The sequence below is a fragment of the Xiphophorus hellerii genome, chromosome 14 (assembly GCF_003331165.1).
Source record: "Xiphophorus hellerii strain 12219 chromosome 14, Xiphophorus_hellerii-4.1, whole genome shotgun sequence".
Taxonomy (NCBI): domain Eukaryota; kingdom Metazoa; phylum Chordata; class Actinopteri; order Cyprinodontiformes; family Poeciliidae; genus Xiphophorus; species Xiphophorus hellerii.
Genome location: NC_045685.1, coordinates 11,812,061 through 11,833,064, shown reverse-complemented (window position 1 = coordinate 11,833,064; position 21,004 = coordinate 11,812,061). Strand labels below are relative to the sequence as shown.

Below are 21,004 nucleotides of genomic sequence, written 5' to 3'. Positions count from 1 at the left end.
TATTGCACCACACTTTAATATTTAGTCTTCTAATGCGTCCAAATAAAGCGCTATACAAGTCTGATTTCGTTTCATTTCTTGGGTAACTGACAACGAAGATTACCAGAAAATAAAGTTTAGCTGACATTTACATTCTTCAAATAAAGACACAATCTCCTGTAATCTCCATGTCTGTACTAAAAGGATAAGGATCAAAGTTAGGAACATTTTCTTTAAAAAACAACAATGAAAAACACAAGTTTTGTTGAATTCCCTGATGAAACCAAGCAAACAATTGTTAAAAAAAAGAAGCAAAATGTAAGCTTGATTCAAAAACAGCACTGCATGTCAGTGTTAAGTTAAGTCTTTACCACTAAAACATAAGTCTGAAGTCAATCAGAATTATGATGATAACTAAGACAAAAAGTTGTTCATCAACAGATAAAATCAAGACTAAAATACTATCAAATCAGATCTGGGTTGAGTCACTTTAAAAAGTGAGAATAGTCATTTAGAACCAAATACCACTCCTTTCTCGGATAAATGGCTCTACTAGTTGTGATGAAATAATTGCACTGCAAGGCAGTGTGGGTGAAATACCCAGAAATTCCTACAAACAGCAGGCAAAAACTAAAACAAAAGGTGTTTCAACAAACTATGAGTTTAAGAGTTTGCACACATACAGTACAGACCAAAAGTTTGGACACACCTTCTAATTAAAATGGGTTTTCTTTATTTTCATGACTATTTATAAGGCAATAAATCCCACTTATTAACCTGACAGGGCACCTATGAAGTGAAAACCATTTCAGGTGACTACCTCTTGAAGCTCATCAAGAAAATGCAGAGTGTGTGCAAAGCAGTAATCACAGCAAAAGGTTGCTACTTTGAAGAAACTAGAATATAAGGGGTATTTTCAGTTGTTTTACACTTTTTTGTTTAGTGCATATTTCCACATGTGTTATTCATAGTTTTGATGCCTTCAGTGTGAATCTACAATGTCAATAGTCATGAAAATAAAGGAAACTCATTGAATTAAAAGGTGTGTCCAAACTTTTGGTCTGTACTGTATATAACCAGGTTGTTGGAACATTTTTTATATAATATGTTTCCTTGAAAAGTGATCCCACTGTCCAGGATTGTTTTACAGCCTGCAAGTGACTGAACTTCACAACTGCTGTTTGTTTCTTCTCTCAAACTCACACTGCTGACGATTTCCTTAACTTTACGGTGTTTGCCGGAGAAAAGTCGCCGTATCATCAAATATCTGAAACAAAAAGCTCAAGAGGCAGATGCAGCACAAACTATTCCTACAGAAAATCTGTCAAAAACCTACAAGGCTTGCGATTTTTAACAACCAGTGATCAGCCCACATTCAATAAACCTGATTTAAATTGCTTCCCCTCAACAAAGGCACAGCTTGAAGTCAGATACAGAGAAAGACGGAAAGAAAAGCGAGCATAAACCTTTGATTGTACAATGGCACACAAGGAAGTGCAGTTACGGTCAAGAGTCGCGACGGTGCCTAAAATATGTTGAGTTTTGCAAACTTAGCAGCTCCGGTTTTGGTGGTGAAACTTCACTTTGTTTAAATTATTCTAAGTGTTTGCCGTCATCGACTTCTTGTGTCAGAAAAGATGGCTGCCTGTAAAGAAAGATCTGCAGATACTGACATCGTGCCAAATGAAAGAATCAGAGCTTAAAGATTTAATTAAAGTAAAAAATTCAGTAGGACGATCTTCAACTCCAAAGTACAGAACCTCGCTGGTCCGACTGCTATAATGTTCGGAATAAAATAAATTAATTAATTAAATCTGAAACCTGCTCTGCATGTCTTTCCCAGCTTCTCTCTCTTCGCAGATCTTCTGCAAATAAAAGTTTCTAGCGTCAGAACAAAAATAATAAAAAAGAAAATAGGGGGGGAAAAAGGATCAAACTTCAAATCTTTTACCACACTTATTCAGACCTGAACCCTGATATTAAATTATTAAGCCTTTAAGCACATGTAAAGCCCTTGAAACCTTAACTCTCTGTTGTTTTTTTACAGTTCCTAAGTATGCCAGAGACACGCGTGGCACTGTCAGAACATCTGGCCCCGGCTGTGAGATGAAGGACGAAAACGTGTAAAAGATGAACTGAACTGTAGCAGAGCGGTTCAGCAAATAAGAGATGAAATTATAGAAAAGAAGAAGGAAGTGCTCCTGCAAAATATATGGGAATGCTCACACGGTTATGTAAGAGGATGCCATCGGTGCCGACTGAAAGGCAAACGAACCGAACAGGTTCTGCCTGAAGTGCAGGAACACACCGGAGTGCGTTACGGGGACGACATCTCAGCTGGTGTTTACCTGAAAGCGACCACGCCCTTGTTGTGTGATTTATTGCATTGAAGTGTGTTGAAGTTTTTTTTTATTATCAGTTTGTCTCTTTTGTCCCCCACCTCCATGTCCCCCACCTCCCGGGGGAGGTGGGGGACATGGAGTCTGAGTGGACCGTGTTCCGTGCCTCCATTGTCGAGGCGGCCGATCGGAGCTGTGGCCGCAAGGTTGTCGGTGCCTGTCGCGGCGGCAACCCTCGAACCCGCTGGTGGACACCTTCGGTGAGGGATGCCGTCAGGCTGAAGAAGGAGTCCTATCGGGCCTTTTTGGCCTGTGGGACTCCGGAAGCAGCTGATGGGTACCGGCGGGCGAAGCGGCATGCGGCTCGGGCGGTTGCTGAGGCAAAAACCCGGGCGTGGGAGGAGTTTGGAGAGGCCATGGAGAAAGACTTCCGTACGGCTTCGAGGCGATTCTGGTCCACCATCCGGCGTCTCAGGGGGGGGAAGCGGTGCAGCACCAACACTGTTTATAGTGGGGATGGTGTGCTGCTGACCTCTACTCGGGACGTTGTGGGCCGGTGGGCAGAGTACTTCGAAGACCTCCTCAATCCCACCAACATGCCTTCCACTGAGGAAGCGGAGCCTGGGGACTCTGGGTTAGGCTCTCCAATCTCTGGGGACGAGGTCGCCGAGGTGGTTAAAAAGCTCCTCGGTGGCAGGGCCCCGGGGGTGGATGAGATCCGCCCGGAGTTTCTTAAGGCTCTGGATGTTGTAGGGTTGTGTTGGTTGACGCGACTCTGCAATGTCGCATGGACATCGGGGGCAGTTCCCCTGGATTGGCAGACTGGGGTGGTGGTCCCCCTGTTCAAAAAGGGGGACCGGAGGGTGTGCTCCAATTATAGAGGGGTCACACTCTTAAGCCTCCCTGGCAAGGTCTATTCAGGGGTCCTGGAGAGGAGGGTCCGTCGGATAGTCGAACCTCGGATTCAGGAAGAGCAGTGTGGTTTTCGTCCTGGTCGTGGAACGCTGGACCAGCTCTACACCCTCGGCAGGGTCCTGGAGGGTGCATGGGAGTTCGCCCAACCAGTCTACATGTGTTTTGTGGACCTGGAGAAGGCGTTCGACCGTGTCCCTCGGGGAGCCCTGTGGGGGGTTCTCCGGGAGTATGGGGTACCGGGCCCTTTGATACGGGCTGTCAGGTCCCTGTATGACCGGTGTCAGAGTCTGGTCCGCATTGCCGGCAGTAAGTCGGGCTCGTTTCCGGTGAGAGTTGGACTCCGCCAGGGCTGCCCTTTGTCACCGATTCTGTTCATCACTTTCATGGACAGAATTTCTAGGCGCAGCCAAGGTGTTGAGGGGATCCGATTTGGTGGCCTTAGGATCTCATCTCTGCTTTTTGCAGACGATGTGGTCCTTTTGGCTTCATCAGATCGTGATCTGCAGCTCTCGCTGGAGCGGTTCGCAGCCGAGTGTGACGCGGCCGGGATGAGGATCAGTGCCTCCAAATCCGAGGCCATGGTCTTGAGCCGGAAAAGGGTAGAGTGCCTTCTCCGGGTCAGGGGGGGTGTCCTGCCCCAAGTGGAGGAGTTTAAGTATCTCGGGATCTTGTTCACGAATGGGGGAAGAAGGGAGCGGGAGATCGACAGGCGGATTGGCGCAGCGTCTGCTGTCAAGCGGGCGCTGTACCGGTCCGTCGTGGTGAAGAGAGAGCTGAGCCAAAAAGCGAAGCTCTCGATTTACCGGTCGATCTACGTTCCCACCCTCATCTATGGTCATGAGCTTTGGGTCATGACCGAAAGAACGAGATCGCGGATACAAGCGGCCGAAATGGGTTTTCTCCGTAGGGTGGCTGGGCTCTCCCTTAGAGATAGGGTGAGAAGCTCAGTCATCCGGGAGGGACTCAGAGTAGAGCCGCTGCTCCTTCACATCGAGAGGAGCCAGTTGAGGTGGCTCGGGCATCTGGTCAGGATGCCTCCTAGACGCCTCCCTGGTGAGGTGTTCCGGGCACGTCCCACCGGGAGGAGGCCCCGGGGAAGACCCAGGACACGCTGGAGGGACTATGTCTCTCGGCTGGCCTGGGAACGCCTCGGGATTCCCCCGGAGGAGCTAGAAGAAGTGGCTGGGGAGAGGGAAGTCTGGGCCTCCCTTCTGAAGCTGCTACCCCCGCGACCCGACCTCGGATAAGCGGAAGAAGATGGATGGATGGATGGATGGATGGAGTTTGTCTCTTTTATTATCAGTGATTGTGCTTTATGTTTGACGATGTAAAAACATTAGCGTTGGCGTCTCACACCTGTCTGGGCAACGTCTAAAAGGTGAATTTAGGTGGAAAACGGAAGGCAAAACCAGAAAGCAGAGGTTCGCTCAGGACAGGACGGGTTTTTCCTGACAGGGACGAATAACTTTGCTTTACCTTCAGAGTTCTTCCATCCCTTCCACAGCTCCTCCACTGTGATGTGCTGGTCTTCACGGTGCAGGTTGCTGTGTTTGTTGGTTTGCTGCTGCTTCATGTCTTCTATTATAAACTAGAAAAAAAAAAGAGGAGAGACAGAGCTAGACGAAGGTACAGATAGCTGTGCTTGTCGGGATTTAAAAACACAAGAGTTTTATCTTCAAGTCTTTCTTTGTATCACTCACACACACACACACACAAGCACATGCCGACTTATTTTTTTCTTCCCTTCAAGAGTTTAGAAAAGAGAATAGATCTGTGGAAGAGGTGCCGCTTCCACCTCTGTGAGTGTGTGTGTGTGTGTGCGTTTTAGTTTTCTGGCGCTCAGAACCGAGAGCCCCTGCAGAGACAAAGCGAACGAAGAGAACAGCCAGAACACCAGCAGCATTAGCAAGGATCAGAGCTGACTACCAAACACCTCAAAGCATTCATCCCAGGCTCCTGGGTGCACACGTGTGTGGCCTGGGCATGCGCTTAGAAAGGAAGAACTCCTGTCATCTTGCTTGTTTATGATTCTCCACCAGCCTGTGACTGTGATGCAGATGAGCGTCGGACCGCTGAAGAATGTCACTTTTCCACCCTGACAGTTTCCTTTAAGTCTGGGGTTTATGTTGCATGTAGATTAGGGGAAACTACCGACACTGACATGTGACTTTAAAACATTTTGTTAATCCTAAAAATTAAAGGTAAGCCATTTATGAGTAGGAGTAGTAGAGCAATAGAAGACCACCAGGGTCAACAGACGCACTTATTTATAGATGAAGGAAACGTTGTAGGTGCCGGAAAACCGATTCGTTTCTGATATTGTTCAGAAGGACAGTGTACTTTCATTCAACATTAACTGGAGAGGAGAAACCGTGTGAAGAAACTCAGCTAAAATGGTCTCAGTTGATTTAAAACAGAAATAATAATAATAATAATAATAATAATAATAATAATAATAATAATAATAATAAACATTCCAAAGATTTCCATTCCTTTAGGTAATTTAGCCCAGCGGTCAAACTGGGATAGGCTAGTAAATTCCAACTCTGCTGTAAGAAGAGAAATACAAGCAATCCTGAAAGCATCTCATACTGAAATTTCCCTTACATAATTTTGAAACATCTTAAAATTAAAGTGATTTTGTTTTGTCTATTTGTTGGCGAGTGTAAAATAAATATATATATATTAAAAAAAAACAGCAACCCCACTCTGTTAAACATAATTTACATGAGTTTTAAGGACTGAAAGTAGTTCTGTTTTTCTTTTCGTTTTTTGTCAGATAACTTGTGAAAATATCAAATTTGAAATTTACAGAGAAACGAAAAGTTCCTGAGCTCTAAACCAAAGTGTAAGAAGTGAAAAGCTGAGCACAGTTTGCTTTCTGTTCACCTCAGCAGCAAATAAAAGGTGATAAAAATAAATAAATAAATCCCTCTTCAACTTTGGGGCAGAAAAAACAGAAAGACGTCCCAACTGACCCAGAAAAACAAACACACACACAAAAAAAGCTCAAAACCAGTTTTTGAGTTAAGAGTTTAGCAACAACCGAGGGAACATTTTAATTAAGAGGTTTTAGATCTATGTCTGTTGACTGCACCGTGACAGATGTTTTCATCAGCTCTTTCATTTAGTAGAAATACTCCAACAACAGTATTAGCTATGACACAGATATGCAGACGTGGCAGTCGACATCAGAACCTCGCAGCACTTTCACACGTCTCCAGTGTGTGCTCAAAGGAGCCCGAGCTGGAGGACTGCTGTGAGTTTGACATTGAATACATAATGGCAGCCTGGCGTTGAAAGGCTGTCTGCTGCAAATGTTCCTCCTGTCACAGATTGAAAGAAAAATCCTTTTTGCTCGCAGGAGCTGTCTGAATGGCCTGTGAAATTAAAAGTCTGGGACGAGCGCTGACTTAAGCGCCCGCACTTGAGTCAGACGTGAAAGGGCTCTCGAGCTGTCACAGCGAGACTTTGCCGAGAGTTTTCGGTGAAGCCGTAATCAGGAACGTCTTCAACACGATTAAAAAAAAAAAAAACAGAAAGCACAGATACCAACAGATGCCACGGTGAGTTTATTAGGAGTCAGACATGAAGCCAGATTGTAAAATATGACATGGAGTCATGCCGGAATGTTCACGATTAGTCGTGAGAACACGCAAACAGGCACCAGCCCAGTAAATTTATTTATTACTTATCTATTTATACTTATTACTTATTTTTACTCATTAATCATCGCAAAATGAACTTCATGCATAAAATACAACACTGTAACGGACTGAGTGCTCTGCTCTCTTTGTGGGAAATGCTGTGTGTTTTTCAGCGTGGGATCTTGACACACTTGAATGTAATCTCTGCTCTGTAGGCTAATGCAGCTGTTGTCAGTCGGTCGCCATGGCAACGGGTCTGCGTGTAGCACGAGATAAGTGGATAGATGGCTTTTATTTGTTCCCGTACGGACACTGCTTTGGCTGGCACATGCGGGTGTTTTCTGTATCCTCACACCTTCTTGAGAACATTGGACCATTGATGGAAATTGTGAAAGACGCAAACAGCCAATAAATGCCCAACAGCCGCAGTCTGTATTACAGAGCAGCATGTGTGATACTCGTCCTTAATAACCACTACAAGTTAAGGATGAAACGAAACGACTTTCTGGCCAAAGACCTAAAGAATACTTTCCAAACCACATGAGCATGGAGAGGAAAAAGCAGAAAACTTTTTAATAATATCAATTTTCAACGTCGCTCCCTCAAAGGGAAGACGTCACTGTTTTCTAATTCAACATTTAAGGCAACAGAAAACATCAAACTGTGAATAAAATGCATAAAAGTGCAAGGCCTTTCTCTTAGAAATCTAAGGCTATATGGTAATAGTCACAGAGCTGCGTCACGAATCCACTTCCCGGCAGGTTGGCAGAGACGCTTTGCATGCAGTCAGACGTAGCTTCGAGGTACTTTATAGAGCCATATAAAGTCAAAGCAGCAAGCCACAAATATACAGATAGGTCTGACTGCAGGTGATTTGTGGTTTTGGTGGTTCAGAGTTGAGATCCATTTACCAGAACGGAGGAGAGGAGGGAATCTCTCCAAACAAGGGTTGGTAGAAATCTTTATAGGAATAGAAAGTCCAGACTTCCTCTGAGAATCAAGCATCAGCGCCGATGTGACGACATGCTCTCGGGACAACAGCCTATGACAAGCGGTTTGTGACATAATCAGACCCAGACTGACACAGACACACACTTACACAGCAGAGAACAAAGAACATTTTTGTCCGGACCAGACTCCAGCTTCAGGAGGAGTTGGCTGAGTTTTGGTATTCCTCCCATGAGCCTTTGCTCCGCTGACTCCGTGTCGCCGTGACACTCAGCTAAGCAGTCAATCTGTTCTCATTTAACGAGCGAAAGTTATTACATCCGCTGTTTTTCCATCATCATCACTGTAAAGGTGACAAACGCACTCGGAGATCAACATTATTCTAAGTAAGAGAGTGTGTAGGACGGAGGACAGTGATTTTGATTGATCCTTCCTGATATGTCGTTAACATGACACAAACAGCACGGGGCTGCGATTTATGAAGACGTGAACTCCGGTGAAGCCGTCCATCATTTCGTAATTTTCTTTTTTTTTTTTGTTTCTCTGAGGAGCTGCAGATTTACAGTTCTGGTCAGAAGTTTGCATCCACTTGTCGGGGTCAAAGTCATAAATTGGGGGCTTTTAATGCTTCATTTTAAAACACATGTGTCAAACTCAAGGCCCGCGGGCCACATGTGGCCCGCTACGTCATTTTATGTGGCCCTCTCCCCCACCACCGTTTTACAGCCCTATTGATTGACTTAAAATAGGTTTTGAGCACGAATTGACTACAAACTACATCTCCCATAATGCCTTCCGATTCTTACCAGCCAACATTACGGCTTCTCGCCACTAGAGTGCAGCAGATAGGTTTGTTGCCAACCGCCAATAAATACCAAGAAGAAGAAGAAGAAGAGTGCAGCAGAGTCACCTCAAGCTGATTATTAATTTTCCCAGCGAATAAAACTGAAACATCGACAAGCTAACAAGCTAAAGAGCGAAGCTCCGTGATGTTTCAATCGAGGACTTTTACCGTCTACTGCCCCCTGATTTGATGCCACACCTTCGACTCCATGCAGCTCGTGTTTTGTCCATGTTTGGAAGCACCTATCTGTGCGAACAGATGTTTTCAATAATTCATTCAAACAAGACCAAGCACAGATCGCGCATTACTGACGAAAATTTTGCGGATTGCCACAGCACAAGAACTAAAACCAGACATGGACGAACTGACCAGGGGAAAACGGTGCCAGACATCCGGCCAGAAAACATTGGTAAGCACGAACAAACTAAATTAAAATAGAATGAATGTAAAACCAAAACTCAGTATACTGGAATATGCATATAGTTTATTGATGTTGCTTGTGTTTTGTTTATTTACAGAACACAACACAATGAGGATGTGTGTGAGTTGGTGACAGGGTGAAGAGGGATCAGCGTTGTGTTCAAGGACATGCAACATCACCTCATTGTTTTGTTCTTATGTGAAATACATGTTCGTTGTGTAATAAATAACGAAAACGTTTTGTGAATGAAGTTGAGAGTTAATATCAAAACTTGTTTTTATTCTTTGTCTGCTTATCTTTAAAGCAGACAAAGATTAATTTTCCCAGCGAATAAAACTGAAACATCGACAAGCTAACAAGCTAAAGAGCGAAGTTTAGCTGAGCAGATTAAAAATACTGAGCATATTTTTAATCTGCTCAGTTTAAAAATATTGTAATTTTTAAACTGAGCAGTAATTTTACATCCATGCAAACTCAAATGTAATATTTAAAACTTGATTACATAAAATCAGTTATTTAACAATATGAAGTGTTGTTTAATTTATTTTTAACATTGTATTTTCATACATTTATGCTAGGGTTGCCCAAGTCTAGTTTTCCAGACCTATCACTCTGCAACTTTAGATGTGTTCTTTCTCTAACACACCTGGATCATTGACTCATTCATAGGCCTCTACAGAACTGAGTTGCTGCTAATGAGGGAAGTCAACTTTTTGTCCGGGGTATGTTTTAGCAGGGATGCATCTAAAAGTTGCAGTCTGGAGGACTGCACTTGGGCATTCCTGATTTATACCGTCAATGTGGCCCGTTGAGGGTGGCCAATATGCTGAAGTGGCCCTTGGTGAAATTGAGTTTGACACCCCTGTTTTAAAAGGTCTTTTTCCCAACAGTGGAATGATTACACATCAAGCTGATTTGATTTTTTATTTTTTTTAATCAAAATATCAATAGATCATTTGAATTTATACTGGATTTTATTGCTTCAGAAGTACACAAACAGACAGAAACATGAACAAACGATCATTTAAACACTTTAATTTACTGAAGATGGTTAATCTTTTAACTCGACAAGGCCAAGTGCCGTTATTAACTTCTAGTAAATAATCATGATTAATTGCTGCTGGTTCCTTGTTGGCAACATAAAAACATTTCCCCTTAGCGACCCGATGAAAATCTAACATGGAGAGTCTTGTGAAACCTTTAGTAGCAACTCCATTTTCTAATCAGCAATTATTCAATTTATTTCATGATAAACTGAAACGAGCTTCATCACTTCCACTCCGATGAATAATGTTTTTTGAAGGGCAAGTTTGTTTAAAAAGACTTCATAGTTCATTTATTTAAAGTTTTGTTTGTGTGCGACTATTATTTTTGTTTTTATTTACAGTTGTTGTGTTTTCTGAATATTTATAATATCTTCCAGTTCCAGTGTGGAGCGTTCCCTACAAAATTAAAGTTTTAGGTCTTAGAGAGGCAAAACTTGCGAACATATTACTTGAAAATGGTGTCAAAACATTATAATTATTATGCTTTTATACTCTATAAAAATCCCTTTTGCAGAAATCAGGCAGCCCTTCCTGGTACGAAGAGGACGAACCTCATTTATCCGGTTTTGCTCTGTCCCAGTGACCATATTTACCACAGCATTTCCCTGCTGCCGCTTCCTGCTTCGGTCAAAATTTAGAAGTGAACATAAGTTCATCCACTGTTCTCTCATAACTGCAGTGCAGTTTGCTCAGCAGTAGCAGTCCAAAGCAAGGTTTCTGAGTCTCACAGAGCCGTCTAATTTATTCTATTAAAGAAATACTTACACAAACGTGCCCTCAGTGAGAGGGGTGGTCTAAAAACAATCGGTTTTCTTGGCTCCGTGAATTAATTATGAAGTATAAATCAGCAGGAAATTGCTTTTGAGTCAAATCTGGAGGCTACTGGACACCATTAGCAGGACAGCTGCACACAGATCAGTGATTAAAATGGCTGTTTATCTTATTCTCTTATTCAAAACAAATGAACCAGAACATATTAAAGGCGGCTTTAATCTCGCAATCTTAATTGTGCATCCTTTTTTTAATTTATTCTCAGTCTTTGTCCTGAATCTAGATCCTCCATCTAACCACAACCAAGACGAGCTCAGGTAACTTTCCTTTTAGTCACCATCTCTTCTTGAAATAAAAAAAAATATGCTGTAAAAAAAAAAAAAAATCCTGTTTATTTCTCATTTCTGTTCAGTATGTCATCATTTTTGCTATATTTCTATCCGTCTTGCCACTGATTTCTTCATGCATCCCTGTCTTCGACCCAACAGTCCAAGAAACAGCTATTTTTCTAACTTTTTACCACATGACACCTCATATTTGATGATGCAAGCATCACGAGACGTACGTTTAAGCTGTAAATCAAATCTCTGTGTTGAACATTCTCAGACAAGTCAACAAACACCCTTAAGAATCTTCTTTTTATAGACGTATCATACCCTCGATGCTGCTTCTACCCGACTCGGGTTTCTCCCCGTTCGCGTCGTTCTAAGACGTGTTGCATATACTGTACAGTACGCCTCCGCGCCGACGGACCCTCGGGAACGTTGTGCACAATCAGCCGAGAACTAATAAAAGTCTGCAACAGAAGCACCAAAACCACCACCGCTCCGGTCCGTGACGAGGTTTGAGCTCGTGCAATTCAAGAGATGCAACACGATCCGGCCGAACATCCACTTGGCGGCCCGGCAGCGAGAGGCGAGGACATGCACCTGCCGTCCCCCCGGTGGCTGTGCTCAGCAACAGACCCCACGGGCGTCATCCAAAACCCCTGGGAGTGAGCAGAAATGTCCGGCCTGCAGAACCGTGTTCGAGCAGGTTCAGTTTATGATAAAACCATAAAATATCCCCAGAATCACTTAAAGTTTAAGGACAAAGAGGAACAATTCTGCACTTCTTAGAGCAAGGGCGAGTTTTTTGATTTGCATTTTTAAATAAATGTAGGACTAAAGCTAACAATGATCTTGGTTATCGATTAATCTATCAGTTTTTCTGACGATTAAACGATTATTCGGAGAAGAAGTTGCACATTCTGCTCATTTTTTTCATTTAACCGCTCAAGCCTTTGTGTACAGTACTAGGAATACACTAAAAGATGCAAACGAACAAATAATGGAATTGCTTTTTAAAAGAGAAAAACTTTTTTTGACTGAAATGCAATAAATATTTATATTTTTTTGACTTAATTACAGCTGCCGTCCCCCCGGTTCTCTGAAAACAGCTCTAACTGTCTTTCAGAGTATGACCTTTTTTGAGTCTGTGTTCTCCAGTTAACCATTAATCAATTGTTAAATTAGTTGACGGTAACTTAATTAATCGATTCATCGCGATTAACCTGATTTACCGTATCGGTACTAAATAAATGCCTGGAGAAGAAGATCTTATAGACAGACAAGACATAGATTGAGCTGTTGATGTCAAAGCGAGGCATTCGAAGCTAAGAACACTGCAAACACCGTCAAGCACGGTGGTGGTAGCATCATGCAGTGGGTCACAAGGTCACAAAACTCACGCAGGGAAGACGGGTTTATTGAAAGCTTAAGTGACTTTGCTGTCAGAGCCAGACGGACTGGTTCGAATATTTCAGAAGCAACTCATATACTAGCAGGTTCTCACACATTCATAGCCCGGGATTAGAAGAAATTGTCAAAACGAGTGAAAGAAATAAGTGAGTCGCATTGATGTCAAAAGCACCTGAAACAACCAGGTGCTGCACCTTGCTACAACCAAAGTATGCAAAATATTGTTCCTGAAGGCACAACGAAAACACGGACAGTTAACAGACTGCAAGAAGAAAAAAAAAAAGGTTGCCTGGTCCAACGAGTCTTCATCTGCAACATTACAATGACAGGTTGAGAGTTTAGCGGAAATAGCATAATGGCGGTCACGGATCGGGACTGTTGCTGAACACATTCGTCCCTTTCTGAACACAGTGTACCCATCTTTTGATGGCCACTAATCCGCCCCGTAAAACAGCTCAGATCCTCTCCAACTGGTTCCTTGTACATCAATAACAGCGACTTTCAACGTACTCCAACGGCCACCGGATCTCAAAAGACGGTTGAACCGGGTATGAGTAAGGTGTGTCTAATAAAGTGGCCAGCAGTGAGTCTACGGCAACTAAGGAAATATGTCAGATTCAAAGAAATTTTGTCACAATCTCCCACTGACAAAGACATCTCTCTTCAGAAAGCAAACAAAGAAGAAGAAAACAATCATTTGGGAAGAAGAGACTCAATGGTGTTATGGAATCTGTCTCCAATGACTGTCTTCCACTGGAAAGAAACGGACATGATTTATCGTCATAGTAGACAAAAGTTAAACCAGGCTGTTTATAGCACATCACTGACACACATGCCCTAACGTGGACAGGGATCCGTTAAAACAAGACCCAAACGACTAACTGAGGCGCCACAGACAGGGCAGCGGGGTATAGCTATCCCTCACACCAGGACTCCTTCAACACTTGAAATTACTCCTGGAAAAAAGAAAAAAAAAAAAGCGGTAGTCAGACGTTTATTAGCAAGAGACTGGAATGGAGGGTGGCGGATCAGAGTGCTCTCGTGCGTCAATCTACCCTTCCAGTCAACCAAACACCTCCAACCAGCTGCTTTATGCTGGGGTGTGAGAGGGCAGAAACATTGTTAAGGGTTTCGTCTGAATCTGATTCAAAAACCACAAACATCTCCATCTCTGAAATACTGATATGAATGAGTGAATGTGGCTACAATTTTTTCCAGCAATCCCACCGTTTTGTGTTTATTTGGAGCTGAAATCGAAACTGAAAGAGATATTTTCCTCATTGCACGGCCGTAACATAAAATCCGTCATAGCATTGCTCGGTGTTGTGACGATGTGTCGCTATGACAGGAATGCTGACTCATCCTTTGATGGCTGACCGCTAAGCATTAAAATCATTTCACTTTCAGCCAGGTCCTCCCTCTCTCTCTCCCAGTGCTGGAAACTAAATATTTACATGCGTCGACCTGCGACGGACAAGAGATCCTGCTTCAACAAAGCACCATCAGGCAAATGAAAAAGCTTTAGGAAAACATTCTCTAGCTGAATATACAAAATGTAAGGCTAGTAATTAAAAATATAGAAAAGTGGCAGTTTCAAGGTTAAGCATTTATTTTCTTAAACCTCTGACGTTTAATTTTGCCGACATTCAGCTGTGAGGTCAACGCTTGTGAACTTTATCTCTTTTAAAAGATTTTTCTTTCTGTTTCTTGATATTTATGCATTGTTTAAACCACTACCTTGAGGCATGTTGGTCCCTTCACACTGTTCTAACAAGAGCATTGTTACAAATTGTTGATTTGCAAAATTTCCCACCTCATTCATTCATGCTTTTTATAGCCATTAAGAAGCCTCTGCATTATTCTGGACATATTTTAATGGGTTGTTTTTCTGATAAGGTCCAGTTTTTAAGTGTAGACTATTTTGCCTTTTAATTGGGTTGAGACTGGCTGATTCTAGAGTGTTATAGGAGACAGTTTGAGTTTTGGGAACATTTCCCTGCTGCAATTATAAAATATGCCCAAATTTCAACCATTTTAGATGCTGATCTCAGGTGAAGTTTCATTATTATTCCAGAAACATTGAGGAACGCACCACCACTAGATGAAGAAAAACATATCCGCAGCATGATGCTGCCACCATCATGAGCAGTGACACCCATTTCCAGTTCATAGGAGGCTGAGTCATGACTAAATGATGCAAATTATGTGTGCTAATAATATGTTTGTCCTTTTACTTTTAGCGACTGAATGTTGTCGCAGCATTGTGTTGACATTGTGATGAAATAAAAAGACAGGATGACGGTCGTAACGGATATTCTCGTCACAATATTAATGAGTCATGTCTTGAGATGAACAAATTAGTTCAGCAGGTCTATCAAATTTCAACAACTGAAACGACCTGATCTTAAAAGTTGTGCTTTTTTATTCATTTAATTTTTTATTTTTTCTTATTTATAGTCACACAAAGAACTCGGTTTGCCTCCTGGGATGTTGTTCCATCTACTTTTATTGTTCTAAAACCTAAGACGAAAAACTATGTTTGAAAAATTTCATCCACAAAAAATTTTATTTACTATGTTTCTGAAAAACATTTTCTTTTTCTTCATGTCGGTTTAATGAATACACTTAGTTTTTGTAGGACTAGCTGCAAAAACCTCTCTTTGAATTGTCAAGGTTGCTACCTGTTCTCCATGTTGATAGTTTGGGTCAATTGCTGAGACTTGGACTCAACTCGTACCAGTGACGCCAATCAACCCTAAAAGAAACGCTGAACGCTGAGCCCTGAAGCTCACCTCCAAGCTCTCGTTGACCTCTATCCCTCCGTCGTTGTCGTCGTCCAGCTGCTTGTGGATGTGCCGCAGCGCCTCCAGGCTGAAGCGGTCGGCCTCGCCCACGCATGGCGGCATCACGATGAGGCACGGATCTACAGAGAGGAAACGCTTCACGTCAGTTCATCGTCCCACGTACTGCACGTAAAATACAGATTCTAATAAAGAAGTGTGTTTTAATTTCCCAAAGACAAGAGATATTTGTTGTGTGACTCATTGAAAATGGGCCCCAGCGCAAGAGTCACAGTGGGAAAGCCACAATGACAATTAAATTAGACGCATTTTAATTATTTCAAGACAATCCTGGAAGACTAAAATACAAGAAGTAGTATTTAATCAGTGAAGACAGTTAGTCAGCTAATTCATTGCGACTTATTTTCAAAATGCAGGCAGGATTTCATTTTAAAACTCAGGATTTTATGGGTTTTTAGATGAGCTTCTTCGGATGTCAGAACAGAATATAGTCACGTGTTTTAAAAAGCAATGAAATATTCGACCCATTACATACAGAGGACAAAGCAAATGTTTTGTTGTAGTTTCTGCAACAAGGAGTAATCAGCCTTTGTTTACTGTGCTGCTCCTGTAACAATACATAAGTCGTATCATCCACAGAGTGAAATAAGCTAAGTCACGCGCATGCTGCACCGAAGCCATCAGTCATGTCAAAGGGAGGAACATGAATACGGCAACATCGAGGCAGTTCAGTGCTGCTCGTCTCCAGGGTTGTTCCAGCTAACAAGGCTCCAGTTGCATGAAATCTTTCTCACTTGAAAGTTTGAAATGCAGCTCCAAACACAGAAATGTGTATTTTCAGCACATAAATCATTTTTGAAAGACTTCAGTTCACATTCTATCAAATAAATAGGAATTATCTGCTGCACTGTCAGAGGTCCAGACTTCTTGTTTGCACTGGTGTGGCTAAACTTTTCAATTAGCAAGGGACTGCCACCGCAGTTTTCATAGCACCTATACCGTCACAGCATTGCATTTTTAACGGTGATATTGTTATCAAATTTAAGCCATAAAATGTCTTCTGTATTGAATTGTTTATATTTTTTAACAATGTTTATCCAGAGCTGTTTTAGACCCCTTGTCTAAAACATGTAGACAAGAGGTCACATGTATGGAAGAGGTTCAATAAACAACTTAAGAGTTAGAAAAACTTTAAAAAACTTCTATATTTGCTAAATTTATACCTTTTTAAGCTACTGGCTGCAATTTTACTGTGAAACCACAGATCTGTGTAAAAGGAAATAATTGCACTGAAATCACCAAGAGTCCAGTGACTCTTAAATAAAACCTTTGGAACTAGTTTTTCTTACGCAAAGCACAAAGAGACTAGACATCATTAGGGAGAAGGAAACATCTGTATTTTTATGATTTGACACTGAATATTTCCAACATTTCAACAAGCGCCTGACGATTCCAACAAGGTCGCATCATGATTTCGGTGTCAGCCAATCAGCTCTCATTTACCCGACGGCTGTCGTTCGTCAGATTTTCAACAAGAAGCTTCAGGTCAAACGCTACCTGGATAAGAAACAACTATTTGAAGTGTACCGCGTACAGATTAAGCAGATATAGCATAAAGCAGATTTCTCTTTAAACAGCAGCTCAGTGCTCCTGTGTAAGCCTCTGCTGAATGTTGCTGTCATTCCTGCGGCGTCCCTTAGCGTTCCCCCCGTCTTGTTTTTATTTGACCACCCCTGAACTGGAAAGGAGCCACATTGTCTCAGAGTCCCCACACAAACGAAAATCCTCAGAAAACTGCAGCTCAGGCGCAAACACACACACACGCCCACACACCACATTTGTCCCAATTTCAAAGGCATCAGTCAAACTGAACAAAAAAGTTTTTCCACCTCAAAGATGGGAACCGTCAATCAGTCGTGTTCTGGCCTCGGTCCAAGCCAGAAGAACAACCGTGTTCTGCGCTGGCAAGAGTTCAAAACAGAAACGAGCAACTGCAAAGTCAACACACCACCACCTAACACGCCCAAACTCGGGTCTGTAATTCACGTTGGCAACAAGAAACCCGTCAGTGCCTGAAAGGGCGCTAGAGAAACCAAAAGAGTAATTAAAGAACAGCAATAAAAATAAAAACAGCCGTGCCTTTTAAAACAGTTAATCTTTGGTAATTACTTCAAGGGCACAGAATAAAACTGGGCACTAGAGTAAGATTACAAAACTTCAAAGATTCAGGAAATTATATTGTGTGTGTTTTCTGAAAACATTGGGAATTGTTTCAATTGTTTGATTTAATTTTGCTTTTCGTTCACAGTGCTACAGTCACAAGAACCATTTCTACATCAGAACGTTTCCTGACACTCTGCAGATTATGCTCATAAACAATGGAGGTTTCTGGACCATCACCTTTAGCTTTACTGAAAGAGCAGATCTTACTGATGCAGTACACCATCAGTCATGACATCCACCAAAATATATGTCTAATAAATCTTTTATTCATACATCGAGTGTATTGGAAAGGAATAATGCACAAAAATTTTTAATTAATATTTTCTCTAGTTACAACAACTCTGTGCTGATCCCAATGCATTTCAGATATTGCAAAATTGCATTAAACTCTTTATTGTTGTTAAAAGTTCACACATAAAATATATTGGCACATAGCCTGGCCATTGACTTCCTGTAAAATTCCTCTCAATTAAAATCCCACTTCACGGACAGTCTGGGTTTTCTCCCATTTACTTGGATTCCTCTGGTAGAATTTCAATCGGGCCAATCAGAAGGAGACGTTGTGACCTTCGATTTTCTGGACTGCTTTAGAATTGCAGTCAGCCTGCGGTTTTCCAAATACTGAATTAACATTAACAGTGGAGTTGTTCAGCTCGGTGCTTCTCTTTGCGCAGTGGAGGGTGGTTGTTTACAGGGCAGGCGAGTCACGGTACGCTTCATGGCGTCGAACTGGTGCGTTGCACACGTCACAGACGAATGTTCTCAATAAAATTTAAAATGTCAGAGTCCAGCCCTACAGGAGGCAATCATTTCTCAATAGCCACCTTCTGTACGAAGCAAAGCGGAGTACGGGGGGATGGTTTTTATTAGGCTACTCTGCACCTAGAGAAGGACAAAAAGTATATAATCCCCACACCCATTAAGAAACAGTAGTCAAACAATTACACACACTCTGTTTGTGCAAGTGTGCAGGATAAATAATATGAGCCACTCCTTGCTCGTTTTAATCCCCCTCCTAATCTCCACTTATGATGTAAGAGTAAATGTTTGACAGTGTGGCTAATACATTTTGCACTTGAACAACAGACTTAAAAAGTCACCACGTCCCTCCTTCTCACAACAGTCCATGTGCAATTTGGAGGTCAGTGCAGGAAGAAGCCATATTGCACATGGAGTGTGGCTGGTCATTATGAGAAAATATTTGAATAGCCCATATTTTTGTTGGAGGCAGTCGTGGTATACGTTCGCCACTTTGGTTGTGTGGAGGTTTGAGGCGAATTTGCGACAACGGTCAAAATGCTAAAGTATTTCTCGTTTTAACCTTCCAACTGAAACAGCATTTTCATAAACACATTGACGGTTTGGAGGGCTAACTCATGTTAGCAGCTATTTTATTTTTTCAATCGTTCCTAATTTAGGGGAAAAACAATCAAATTCATTTCAGTTGCACGGTCAAAGAAAAGCGTCAGTCTGAAGAGCGTTTATCGTGTCAGGTGAAGGAACCGGCACGGGCAAATGACTGAGCGTAGATAAAGTTGTGATCACTTGTTCGTGTGAAAATAGACACAGTGGGTTAGTATATCAGAACTGAGCTGGATTTAAATGTAATGATATACAGAGGACCTTGTGGAAACATGACGGGTTACTTCCTGGTAGGCCGAAATGATGAGCACCAGCCTTCTCTTGACAAACCTCTGAGAAACAGGAAGGAGGCGACCACATATCGCTCTAAACCACTTCTCAACATAAACAGTGTGAAAAAGTTGTAGGATGTCAGAAACCCTTTCAGTAAAGTCTTAGTCAAAGAAGCCTGCGTCTGTTTTCAGTCAAAAAGCACCAGAGAACAACTTACATAATGTATTTGCCTAGATCATCTGGGAAGTTTACATAGTCGGATGTTTGCATAGCAGTGTGCATGTCTATTAGGCTGTTTGGTTATTTAAAGAGACACAGAACTTTTCTTTGGGTTTTTACAAGCCAGGGCTGAGATGCAGGCACACAGCCGCACATCCTATTGTGAGTCCAAGTTTAACTCTTAAGTTGGTTTTGCAGGACTGACAGACTTGGTTTCATTTCTCTCTATAGGCTGCTGTTGCGGTGGCATAATTCCTCATGATCTGACTTATCTTCCCACACAGGGAAAAACAAGAAGATAGGGTAAAAGAAGGAAAGACTGTCAGTCACAGCTGGACTACCTGCTGTGCGACTCAGGAAAGATGACAGCGCAGGCCTTTCCTTCCCAGGTGTCCTACTTATTTTTGTATGATTGAGTGCGTTTAGGAACTGCCATTAGCACAACAAAGAGGAACAGGAAGCGCCCCACGCTGACCTCGAGCTCTCCCGGGGAGAAGCACGCTCAAAAACAAAACAGTGTAGCCTTAAAGATGACAAATTTGGAAAGCACTGGATTATTTTTAGTCCCGGCTGTCAGCGTGTAAAAAAAAAAAAAAGAAGAAAAAACCTCAACAATGGCAGAGGTCTCCCTCGCTCGAGCAGGCGGATGCGCGCTCAGACAGACGCACACACGCAGCGCGGCGGCGCGACGCGAGCGGGACAGTGGTAGTAAAGCCGTTTGAGTCGCTTTAACTCACAAACGCATGCAGGCTGTCGCAGAGAGGGCAGCAGCTCGTCTTCAATAGAATCTGATAACAAAGGCATTTAGCTGTCAGCCTCTTCCTTTAAAGTGAAATGCTGCACCTGAAAAGTTTTTTTTTCTTCTTCTTCTTCTTAGCACGATATATGCATGTCATTAACAAGCCTCTGTCTTTGTTTTCACAAGGAGCTGAAGAGAAGGAGACAGGAGGAGAAAACAATGAAGACAAAGTGCTCTGTGGTCTGGGACTTCCTCAGACTGTATTTAAACCAACTACTGCTGCAAAACTCTACTGGCGTCCCAAAATAGATAAAACGTCCACCATCCTGGAACCGTACTGGGAGAAACAGAATAGAAGAACCAACCTATAAAAGAAAGAGAAAAATTGAAGCAGCTAAAAAAAAAAAAAAAAAGTATGACATTTTTCTTGTTTTGACAGCCTGCATTGTATCTCATTGGGTTTTTAAGTAATAAAACAACACAAATCCATGCAGAATCACTAAATGGAATGAAAATAATGCAAAAATTAAAAAGAAGTGTGGCATTCGTTTTTATGTTGCTCCCTTTAATTTGATTTCCCTAAAAAAAAAAAAGCAAAAGTCACAAAGTGTCCAACTGTAAATCCAGCTGTTCTGTGACAGCTTCATGGGTCTGTCCAAGAACAAAAATGAACAAAAAAAAATCATGAAGACCGAGGAAGACCAGAGCATCGATATGTGTAGAGTTTTCAATAAGACG

At 42.2% G+C, this 21,004-nt stretch overlaps 1 protein-coding gene and 1 long non-coding RNA gene across 3 annotated transcripts in view; one reads left to right on the top strand and one right to left on the bottom strand.

The window, feature by feature from the left end:
• Positions 1-21,004, bottom strand: part of stim2b (stromal interaction molecule 2b) — a 50,992-nt gene that overhangs the window by 10,182 nt on the left and 19,806 nt on the right. For both annotated transcript variants that reach the window (XM_032583431.1, XM_032583430.1), the window contains exons 2-3: positions 15,442-15,572; positions 4,710-4,821 (exon numbers count right to left, since the gene is read on the bottom strand). In XM_032583431.1, coding sequence (XP_032439322.1) covers positions 4,710-4,821; positions 15,442-15,572 — 243 coding nt within the window. The remainder of the gene's footprint in view (positions 1-4,709; positions 4,822-15,441; positions 15,573-21,004) is intronic.
• On the top strand, positions 15,581-20,874 carry LOC116732875 (uncharacterized). The gene is made up of 2 exons (XR_004341900.1): positions 15,581-19,916; positions 20,453-20,874. It is a non-coding gene; the product is annotated as an uncharacterized LOC116732875 (long non-coding RNA).